Raw genomic sequence first — 11,205 nt, 5'->3', positions numbered from 1 at the left:
AGGGGTCCCCAACCCCCCGCCGGGTCCCCCCAACCCCCCCTTGAGGCCGTTTTTGGAACCCCTCCCCCCCCAACACCTCCTCCTTTCACTCACCCCCTCCGCCATCCTCCTGTGCCTCCACTTCCGGGTTCCCCGGCTCACTTCCGCTTTTAACCACGCCCCTTCCCGCCGAGCGCGGTGGGCGGGGCCACGTGGCGCTCGCGGAAGCGGAGCTGCGATCGTGGCTGTTCCCTCACCCCCCCCCCTTCCTTCCTTCCCCGTTCCCGCTATTCCCGGTATTCCCGCGTTCCCCCCCCTCCTTTTCCCGCCTTCCCCTCCCCCTTTTCCCGCCATGGAGGACGGTAAGTGTCCCCCCCCCTTTCCCTCCTTAATGACGTCAAACGCAGCCGGAGCCGTCAGTAGGTTCCAGGGTTAACACGGGAAAAACGGGGTTCAATTGGGGGGGGTCATGTGACACCCTGCTGTCATGTGACACCCACCCCCCTTTCCTGTTCCCTATAGTGACCCCCCCGGAGCTTCTCTCGTTCCTCCTGAAGCAGGACTGGGGGGGGGATGGTGAGTGCGGGGGGGTCATGGGGGGTCAAAGGGGGTAAATGGGGGTCAAGGGGGTCATGGGGGGGCAGAAAAGGGTTTTGGGGGGGTCTAAGGGGGGAAGGAGGGTCAAGGGGGGGTCCAAAGGGGATTAATGGGGGCCAGGGGGTGTCATTGGGGGTTCAAGGGGGGGTTGGGGTGGTCAATAGGGGCTAAGGAGGTGTTGGGGGGGGTTAATGGGGGTTAAGGGAGATCGTTGGGGGGTTCAATGGGGGCCAAGTGAGCATTAAAGGGAGGTTTGGGGGTTCGATGGGGGGGTTGAGGGGGTCAGTGGGGGTGTCAAGGGGTTAATGGGGTCAATGGGGGGGTGTTAAGGGGTTAATGGGGGGGGTTGAGGGGGGTCGGTGGGGGGGTTTTGAGGGGTTCAATGGGGGGTGTTAAGGGGTTAATGGGGGGGTGTTGAGGGGGTCCAGTGGGGGGGTGTTGAGGGGTTCAATGGGGGGTGTTAAGGGGTTAATGGGGGGGTGTTGAGGGGGGCCAGTGGGGGGTTTGAGGGGTTCAATGGGGGGGTTTGAGGGGGTTCAATGGGGAGTGGTAAGGGGTCAATGGGGGGGTTGAGGGGTTCAATGGGGGGGTTTGAGGAGGTTCAATGGGGGGTGTTAAGGGGTTAATAGGGGGGTGTTGAGGGGGTTCTAGGGGGGTTGAGGGATTCAATGGGGGGTGTTAAGGTGTCAATGGGGGGGTGTTAAGGGGTCAATGCGGTGGTGTTAAGGGGTCAATAGCGGGGTGTTAAGGGGTCAATGGGGGGCTGTTAAGGTAATGGGGGGGCTATGGGGTCAATGGGGGGGCTATGGGGTCAATGGGGGGGTATGGGGTCAATGGGGGGTATGGGGTCAATGGGGGGGATGGGGTCAATGGGGGGTATGGGGTCAATGGGGGGGGTGTTACGGTGTCAATGGGGGGGTGTTAAGGGGTCAGTAGCAGGGTGTTAAGAGGTCAATGGGGGGGTGTTACGGGGTCAATGCGGGGGTGTTGATGGGTTCAATGGGGGGTGTTAAGTGGTCAGTGGGGGGGTGTTAAGAGGTCAATGGGGGGGTGTTAAGGGGGTTCAATGGTGGGGGTTGATGGGGTCAATGGGGGGGTGTTAAGGGGTCAATGGGGGGGTGTTAAGGGGGTTCAATGGTGGGGGTTGATGGGGTCAATGGGGGGGTGTTAAGGGGTCAATGGGGGGGTGTTAAGGGGGTTCAATGGGGGGGTTGAGGGGGTTCAATGGGGGTGTTTAAGGGGTTTCAATGGGGTCCAGGGGGGGGTCACTCATTCTCATTGCCCTCAGTCCCCGCAGGGCCCCCCCCAGCTCCAGCCCCGTCAGTGGAGATCCTGGAGCAGCCCAAGGCGCGGGGGATGCGGTTCCGGTACAAGTGCGAGGGGCGCTCGGCCGGGAGCATCCCTGGGGAGCACAGCACCGAGAGCGCGCGCACGCACCCCACCATCCGCGTGAGCACCCGCCCCGGCCGCTGCCCGCCGCTGCACACCAGCATAGACCAGTGCACACCAGCATAGACCAGTGCAAACCAGTATAGACCAGTGCAAACCAGGATAGACCAGTGCAAACCAGTATAGACCAGTGCACACCAGTATAGACCAGTACAAACCAGGATAGACCAGTGCAAACCAGTATAGACCAGTGCAAACCAGTATAGACCAGTACAAACCAGGATAGACCAGTGCAAACTAGTATAGACCAGTGCAAACCAGTGCAAACCAGTATAGATCTGTATAGAGCATAATAGACCAGTACATACCAATATAGACCTGTACAGAGCACTATAGACCACTACAAACCAGTATAGACTTGTATAGAGCATTATAGATCAGTATAAACTACTATAGATCTGTATAGAGTACTATAGACCAGTACAGATCCGTATAGATCAGTGCAAACCAGTATAGATCAGTACAGACCAGTATAGACCAGCGTAAACCAGTATAGACCTGTATAAAACACTATAGACCAGTACAGATTTGTATAGATCAGTGCAAACCAGTATACATCAGTACAGACTAGTATAGACTTGTGTAGAACAGCATAGACCAGTACAAACCAGTATAGACTTGTATAGAGCTCTATAGACCAGTACAGATCAGTATAGATCAGTGCAAATCAGTATAGATCAGTATAGACCAGTACACAACAATACACACCAGTATAGACAATTGCAAACCAGTACAGACCAGACCAGTACAAACCAGTACAGACCAGTATAGACCTGTACAGATTAGAGCAGTACAGATTGGTACAGACCACTACAGACCTGCACAGAGCGCTATAGACCAGCACAGACCGGTACTGACCAGTACAGACCAGACCAGTACAAACCAGTATAGAGCAGTGCAGCCCAGACCGGTACAAAGCAGTATAGACCAGTACAGACCAGTACAGACCAGTCTAAACAAATATAGATAGACCAGTACAAACCAATGTAGACCAGTGCAAACCAGTATAGACGAGACCAGTAGAAACCAGTAGACGAGTACAAACCAGTATACACCCTTCCAAACCAATCTAAACCAATCCAAACCAGTATAAACTAGACCAAACTAATCCAAACCAGTATAAACCAGTGCATTTGCCCCCCCCCCGCAGGTGAACAACTACCGGGGCCCGAGCCGGGTGCGGGTGTCGCTGGTGACCAAGGACCCCCCCCACCGCCCGCACCCCCACGAGCTGGTGGGCAAGGATTGCCACGACGGCTACTATGAGGCTGAGCTGCCCCCCGAGCGCAGCGTGCACAGGTGGGGCAGGACCCCCAAGTGTGGGGCAGGGACCCCCAAGTGTGGGGCTGAACCCCAAGGTGTGGGGCTGGGACCCCCAAGTGTGGGGCTGGGACCCCCCAAGTGTGGGGCTGGGACCCCCAAGTGTGGGGCTGGGACCCCCAAGTGTGGGGCAGGACCCCCAAGTGTGGGGCTAGAACCCCCAAGTGTGGGGCAGGACCCCCAAGTGGGGGGCTGGGACCCTCAAGTGTGGGGCAGGACCCCCAGGTGTGGAGCTGGGACCCCCAAGTGTGGAGCTGGGACCCCCAAGTGTGGGGCAGAACCTCCAAGTGTGGGGCTGGGACCCCCAAGTGTGGGGCTGCGACCCCCAAGTGTGCAGCTGGGACCCCCAAGTGTGGGGCAGGACCCCCAAGTGTGGGGCTGGGACCCCCAAGTGTGGGGCAGGACCCCCAGATGTGGGGGTGGGACCTCCAAGTGTGGGGCAGGGACCCCCAAGTATGGGGCAGGACCCCCAGGTGTGGGGCTGGGACCCCCATCTATGGGGTGACCCCCCTCCCATTCAGTTTCCAGAACCTGGGAATTCAGTGTGTGAAGAAACGGGAGCTGGAGGCGGCCGTGGCCGAGCGCATCCGCACCAACAACAACCCCTTCAATGGTACTGGGAGCACTGGGAATGGGGGTGGGGGACGACTGGGGGTACTGGGAAGCAAGGGGAGGGTGACTGGTTTTAGCCGGGTTTATGCTGGGAGGCTCTTGGGGATGTGGAGGGGGTGCTGCTGTAGGGTCCTGGGGGCTCCATACCAGTCTGTACTGGTTAACACTGGTCTATACTGGTTAACACTGGTCCATACTGTTCCATACTAATTAATGCTGGTCAATACTGGTTAACACTGGTCGATACTGGCCCATACTGATTAACGCTGGTCCATACTGATTAACACTGGTTCATACTGATTAACGCTGGTTCATACTGGTTAATGCTGGTCCATACTGGTTAACCCTGGTCCGTACTGGTTAACACTGGTCCATACTGGTTAACGCTGGTCCCTACCGGTTCCCAGTGCCAGCAGAGCAGCGGGGGGGCGAGTACGACCTGAGCTCGGTGCGGCTCTGCTTCCAGGTGTGGGTGCGGGGCGCGGGGGGGGGGTGGCTCCCGCTGCCCCCCCGCCGGTCCCAGCCCGTCTATGACAACCGTGAGTGACCCCGATAACCCCCCCCGACACCCCAAATACCCCCCCTGGACCCCAAATACCCCTCTGGGACCACAAATACCCCCCTGGGACCTCAATACCACCCTCAGGACCCCAAATAACCCCTTTAGGGACCCCATATAAGTCTGTGTGACTCCAGATGACCCCACTTGACCCTTATGGCCCCTGTGTGACCCTATGGGACCCTAGGTGACCCCTACGACCTTACATAACCCCATGGGACCCTAGGTGACCCCTATGACCCTCTGTGACCCCATGTGACCTGTTTGACCCTCCATGACCTGTGTGACCCCATGTGACCCCTATGACCCTCCGTGACCCCCATGACCCTCCATGACCCTGTGTGACCCCATGTGGCCCCTATGACCCTCCATGACCCCGTGTGACCCCTATGACCCTCCATGACCCCGTGTGACCCCTATGACCTTCCATGACCCCGTGTGACCCCTATGACCCTCCATGGCCCCATTTGACCCGTATGACCCTCCATGACCCCGTGGGACCCCTATGACCCTTCATGACCCCACGTGACCTCCACATGACCCCTGTGACCCTGTGTGACCCCCACGTGACCCCTATCACCCCACATGACCCCTATGACCCTCCATGACCCCGTGGGACCCCTATGCCCCTTCATGACCCCACATGACCTCCACGTGACACCTATGACCCCGTGTGACCCCACGTGACCCCTATGACCCTATGTGACCCCCATGACCCCATGTGACCCCACGTGACCCAAGCCCCGCCCCCAGGCGCCCCCAGCGCGGCCGAGCTGCGGATCTGCCGCGTGAACCGGAACTGCGGGAGCTGCCGGGGGGGGGACGAGATCTTCCTCCTGTGCGACAAAGTGCAGAAAGGTCAGTGCCAAAGGAGCCCCAAATCACCCCAAAATCACCCCAAAACACCCAGAAACAGTCCAAAACAGCCCCAAATCACGCCAAAACAGCCCAAAACACCCAGAAACAGCCCAAAACAGCCCCAAATCACCCCAAAACAGGCCCAAAATCACCCAGAAACAGCCCAAAATCACCCCAAAATCACCCCAAAACAGCCCAAAACAGGCCCAAAATAACTCAGAAACAGCCCAAAATCATCCCAAACAGCCCCAAATCATCCCAAAATCACCCCAAAACAGCCCAAAACAGGCCCAAAATCACCCCAAAACAGCCCAAAACAGGCCCAAAATCACCCCAAAACAGCCCAAAACAGGCCCAAAATCACCCCAAAATCACCCCAAAACAGCCCAAAATCACCCTGAAACAGCCCAGAATCACCCCAAACAGCCCCAAATCACCCCAAAATCACCCCAAAACAGCCCAAAACAGGCCCCAAATCACCCAGAAACAGCCCAAAATCACCCCAAACAGCCCCAAATCACCCCAAAATCACCCCAAAACAGGCCCAAAATCACCCAGAAACAGCCCCAAATCACCCCAAAACACCCAGAAACAGCCCAAAACAGCCCCAAATCGCCTCAAAACAGCCCAAAATCACCCTGAAGCCTCATGAAACAGCCAAAAACAGCCCCAAATCGCCCTGAAACAGCCCCAAATCACGCCGAAACACCCAGAAAGAGCCCAAAAGAGCCCCAAATCACCCTGAAACACTATGAAACAGCCCCAAACCAGCCCAAAATCACCCTCACACTATGGGTGCCCCCTCAACCCTATGGGTGCCCCCCATCCATGGTTGCCCCCCCACTATGGGTGCCCCCGAACCCTATGGGTGCCCCCCACCCTATGGATCCCCCCCCACCTTCTGGATCCCCCCAACCCTATGGGTGCCCCCCCACCCTATGTCTCCCCCCCCACCCTATGGCTCCCCCCTCACCCTATGCCTCCCCCCCCCCATGTCTCCCCCGCAGAGGACATCGAGGTGCGGTTCTGGGCCGAGGGCTGGGAGGCGCGGGGCTCCTTCGCGCAGGCCGATGTCCACCGCCAGGTCGCCATCGTGTTCCGGACCCCGGCCTTCCGGGACCCCGGCCTCCGCCAGCCCCACAGCGTGCACATGGAGCTGCAGCGCCCCTCGGACCGGCAGCGCAGCGCGGCCATGGAGTTCCGCTACCTGCCCCATCAGGGTGGGAGCATGGGGGGGGAATGGGGCCATGGAGTTCCGCTACCTGCCCCATCAGGGTGGGAGCATGGGGGGCAATGGGGCCATGGAGTTCCGCTACCTGCCCCATCAGGGTGGGAGCACTGGGGGGAATGGGGCCATGGAGTTCCGCTACCTGCCCCATCAGGGTGGGAGCACTGGGGGGCAATGGGAATGGGGCCATGGAGTTCCGCTACCTCCCCCATCAGGGTGGGAGCATGGGGGGGAATGGGGCCATGGAGTTCCGCTACCTGCCCCATCAGGGTGAGAGCATGGGGGGCAATGGGGCCATGGAGTTCCGCTACCTGCCCCATCAGGGTGGGAGCACTGGGGGCAATGGGGCCATGGAGTTCCGTTACCTGCCCCATCAGGGTGGGAGCATGGGGGGCAATGGGGCCATGGAGTTCCGTTACCTGCCCCATCAGGGTGGGAGCATGGGGGGAATGGGGCCATGGAGTTCCGCTACCTGCCCCATCAGGGTGGGAGCACTGGGGGGGAATGGGGCCATGGAGTTCCGCTACCTGCCCCATCAGGGTGGGAGCATGGGGGGCAATGGGGCCATGGAGTTCCGCTACCTGCCCCATCAGGGTGGGAGCATGGGGGGGAATGGGGCCATGGAGTTCCGTTACCTGCCCCATCAGGGTGGGAGCAGGGGGGGGAATGGGCCATGGAGTTCCGTTACCTGCCCCATCAGGGTGAGAGCATGGGGGGGAATGGGGCCATGGAGTTCCGTTACCTGCCCCATCAGGGTGGGAGCATGGGGGGGAATGGGGCCATGGAGTCCGTTACCTGCCCCATCAGGGTGGGAGCAGGGGGGGCAATGGGGCCATGGAGTTCCGCTACCTGCCCCATCAGGGTGAGAGCATGGGGGGCAATGGGGCCATGGAGTTCCAATACCTGCCCCATCAGGGTGGGAGCATGGGGGGAATGGGGCCATGGGGGCAATGGGGCCATGGAGTTCCGCTACCTGCCCCATCAGGGTGGGAGCATGGGGGGAATGGGGCCATGGGGGCAATGGGGCCATGGAGTTCCGCTACCTGCCCCATCAGGGTGGGAGCATGGGGGGGGGGGATGGGGATGGGGGATGGGGGATGGGGATGGGTAGCAGAGATAGGGAATAGGGATATGGGAAAGGGGTATAGGATACAGGATATGGGTATGAGATATAGGATATGGATACAGAATAGGGACATGGGGTGGGGATATGGATATGGGGTAGGGATATAGGATATGGGTATGGGATATAGGATATGGGTATGGGATAGGGACATGGATATGGATATGGGATAGGGATATAGAATATGGGTATGGGATAAGGATAGGGATATGGGATAGGGATATAAGATATGGATTAGGGATAGGGATATGGATATGGATATGGCATAGGGATATAAGATATGGGTATGGGATAGGGATATGGATATGGGATAGGGATATAGAATATGGGTATGGGATCAGGATAGGGATATGGATATGAGAAAGGGATATAGGATATGGATATGGGATATAGGGATAGGGGTATGGGATAGGGATATGGATATGGGATAGGAATATAGAATATGAATATAGGATAGGGATATGAATATGGGATAGGGATATAGTATATGGGTATGCGATAAGGATAGGGATATGGATATGGGATAGGGATATGGGATAAGGATAGGCATGTGGATATTGGAGAAAGATATAGCATATGGGTATGGTATAAGGATAGGGATATGGGTATGGGATAGGGATATGGGATATGGGGACATGGGGATACAGAACACTGGGATATGGGGATGGGGGACATGGGGATATGAGAATATCGGACATGGGGATATAGGGATAAAGGGCATGGCAATATGGGATATGGAGATAGGGTATATGGGATATGGATACAGGGATAGGGGGACTCGTGGCCCATTGCATCTTGGGTGCTCCTGGGTCCCTTTGGGATCATTCCTGGGTCCCTTGGGGTCTCCTTTGTCATCCTGGGGTGCTCTGGGGGGTCACTGGAGGTCACTGGTCTCTCACTGGTGTCACTGGTCTCTTACTGGTCTCTCACTGATCTCTTACTGGTGTCTCACTGGTCTCTTACTGGTCTCTTACTGGTCTCTAACTGGTCTCTTACTGGTCTCTTACTGGTCTCTAACTGGTCTCTCTGGTCTCTGCCGCCAGGGGACCTGCAGTGCATCGAGGAGAAGCGCAAGCGCACCCGGGACACTTTCCGCTCCTTCGTGCAGCGCAGCCCAATGCCCGGTGGGGGGCACGGGGGGGCAATGGGGGGTACTGGGGCCATGGGGGGGGTACTGGGGCCATAGGGGGGGTATTTGGGGTCCCTGGGGGGGTATTTGGAGTCTCTGGGGGGGGGTATTGTTGCTCATGGGGGGCTATTGGGGGTCCCCAGGGGGGGTTATTGGGGCCCTAGGGGGGGTATTTGAGTGCCTGGGGGGGGGTATTCAGCTTCCAGGGGTGATGATTGAGGCTCTAGGGGGGGTATTTGGGGTCCCTGAGGGGGTATTTGGGTTCCATGGGGGGTATTTGGGGTCCCTGAGGGGGTATTGGGGTCCTGGGGGGGGGTTATTGTTGCCTAAGGGGGGGTATTGGGGGTCCCCAGGGGGGGTTATTGTTGCCCTAGGGGGGGTATTGTGGTCCTGGGGGGGGGGTATTGTTGCCCATGGGGGATATTGGGGTCCCCAGGGGGTGTTATTGCGGCCCTAGGGGGGGTATTGGGGTCCGGGTGGGGGGTTATTGTTGCCCATGGGGGATATTGGGGGTCCCCAAGGGGGGTCCCTGACGTTCCCTCCCTTTTTCCTCTTCCCCCCCCCCCCAGGTCTCGCCCCCCCTGAGCCCCGCCCCCCCCGGCGCTTCGCGGTGCCCTCGCGGCCCTGCCCGGCCCCGCAGCCCCCCCCCTCCATGGGTGAGAAACTGTGGGGGGTCAGGGGGGTACTGGGGGGTACTGGGAGCTATTGGGCGCTGTTGGGTGTTACTGGGGAGCACTGGGAGTGACTGGGAGCTACTGGGAGCTATTGGGGGGCTCCAGTTGGGGCCTACTGGGAGTGACTGGGAGGTATTGGGGGCTATTGGGTGCTACTGGGAGGCTAATGGGGGCTACTGGGAGCTATTGGCACACAACACACACGGGGGCTACTGGGAGCTATTGGAGGGCTACTGGGGAGCTACTGGGAGTGACTGGGAGCTATTGGGGGCTATTGGGTGCTACTTGGGGACACTGGGAGTGACTGCTGGCTACTGGGAGCTATTGGGGGCCTCCTGGGAGTGAATGGGGGCTACTGGGAGCTATTGCGGGGCTACTGGAGAGCTAATGGGAGTGACTGGGAGCTATTGGGGGCTATTGGGTGCTACTGGGGGACACTGGGAGTGACTGGGTGCTACTGGGAGCTATTGGGGGCCTCCTGGGGGTGAATGGGGGTTACTGGGAGTGAATAGGGGCTACTGGGAACTATTGAGGTCTATTGGGTGCTACTGGGGGGCACTGGGATCTCTGTGCCTGCTTTGCCCCCCCCCCTCACTCCTCCTCTCCACAGCCCCCCCCCCGTGTTTCGGGGTCCCGGGGGGGGTTTTGGGGGACGCTGCTCCCCCCGCCCCCCCCGCAGCCGAGCCCTTGGCCGAGGCCCTGCTGCAGCTGCAGGTGGCTGAGGAAGGGCCCATTCCCGACGCGGGGGGGTCCCCATTGGACCTGGGGGTGCTCTTGGGGGACCCCCATTTCCCCCCCTTGGAGACCATCAATGCCGCCGAGGTGCAACGGCTGCTGGGCCCCCCCGACCCCCCCACTCCGCTCTTTGGGGACCCCCCTTTGCCTCTGGGGGGGGGACGGGGGGATGGAGGAGGGGGGGGGGTAACTGCTCCTCCCCCACCCCCCAACCCCCCCATGCTGATGTCGTACCCGGAAGCCATCGCTCGCCTCGTGCAGGGGGGGGATGGGGTTGGGGGGGGTGGGGGGGTCGAGGATGTAGGGGGGGGGTGCCCTGATTTGGGGGGGGGAGTGGGGGGGGACCCCGAGGATTCGTTGCCCTCCCTTGGGGACTTGGACTTCAGTGCCTTGCTCAGCCATTTCCCCTCCTCCTAACTGGGAGGAACTGGGAGCTACTGGGAGGGTTTAAAGTGGGGAGGGGGGGTGGAACTAGGGGCCTATGGGGAGGCTTTTAGGGGGCCCTGAGGTTACTGGAGGGCAACTGGGATTGACTGGGGGGGCTATTGGGAAAGGTCGTGGGGAGGGGGCGGTCACTGGGAGGGGTCTGGATGGGACTGAGCAATCCCAGCATAGAACTGGGAGTCACTGGGAAGCAACCAAGTGCCTATAGGGGGGTGTCTGGGGGCTACTGGGGACCATGGGACTGCAACTGGGGGTCACTGGGAGTCCTCAGGGCCCCCCCGTCACCAGCATTAACCCTGTCCCCCCAAACCAAAGTGCCTTATTTGGGGGGGAGGGGAAGGATTTAAACCCCCTCCCTTTATATCCCCCCCCCATAAATCACCCCAATAAATGGTATGACTGAGCTTTGATTTGGGGGCGTGGCTTCAAGGGGGCGTGGTCTGCGTTGGTGCGGTTAGCGGGCCGTGCGCAAAGCGCAGCCCTGAGGGAGGCGGAGCT

At 59.4% G+C, this 11,205-nt stretch overlaps 1 protein-coding gene across 2 annotated transcripts; it reads left to right on the top strand.

The window, feature by feature from the left end:
- The first annotated feature begins 257 nt into the window (after window positions 1-257).
- LOC133213006 (transcription factor p65-like) lies at window positions 258-10,690 on the top strand. 2 transcript variants are annotated; one of them, XM_061354923.1, is made up of 11 exons: window positions 258-341; window positions 502-555; window positions 1,874-2,025; window positions 3,176-3,324; window positions 3,867-3,958; window positions 4,365-4,496; window positions 5,270-5,374; window positions 6,382-6,594; window positions 8,769-8,849; window positions 9,424-9,510; window positions 10,139-10,690. In XM_061354923.1, exons 1-11 carry the CDS (start codon window positions 332-334, stop codon window positions 10,678-10,680), a joined length of 1,617 nt encoding a protein of 538 aa, XP_061210907.1. In that variant the 5' UTR covers window positions 258-331; the 3' UTR covers window positions 10,681-10,690. The 2 variants fall into 2 exon arrangements, with proteins under 2 accessions (XP_061210907.1, XP_061210906.1); XM_061354922.1 differs by having other exon boundaries at window positions 1,865-2,025.
- The last annotated feature ends 515 nt before the right edge of the window (window positions 10,691-11,205 follow it).

This window comes from Neopsephotus bourkii, unplaced genomic scaffold, assembly GCF_033783945.1.
Source record: "Neopsephotus bourkii isolate Nb327-2 ecotype Australia unplaced genomic scaffold, CSIRO-AGI_Nbou_v1 NB_754, whole genome shotgun sequence".
NCBI lineage: Eukaryota > Metazoa > Chordata > Aves > Psittaciformes > Psittacidae > Neopsephotus > Neopsephotus bourkii.
Note: the sequence above shows the minus strand (reverse complement) of the source record. Positions and strands in the feature narration are given on the sequence as shown.

Bases quoted from the DNA above. Each gene is read 5' to 3' on its own strand.
- LOC133213006 (XM_061354922.1), top strand. The intron at 3,959-4,364 runs GTACTGGGAGCA...ACCGGTTCCCAG, and splicing joins CAACAACAACCCCTTCAATG to TGCCAGCAGAGCAGCGGGGG. The intron at 8,850-9,423 runs GTGGGGGGCACG...CCCCCCCCCCAG, and splicing joins GCAGCGCAGCCCAATGCCCG to GTCTCGCCCCCCCTGAGCCC.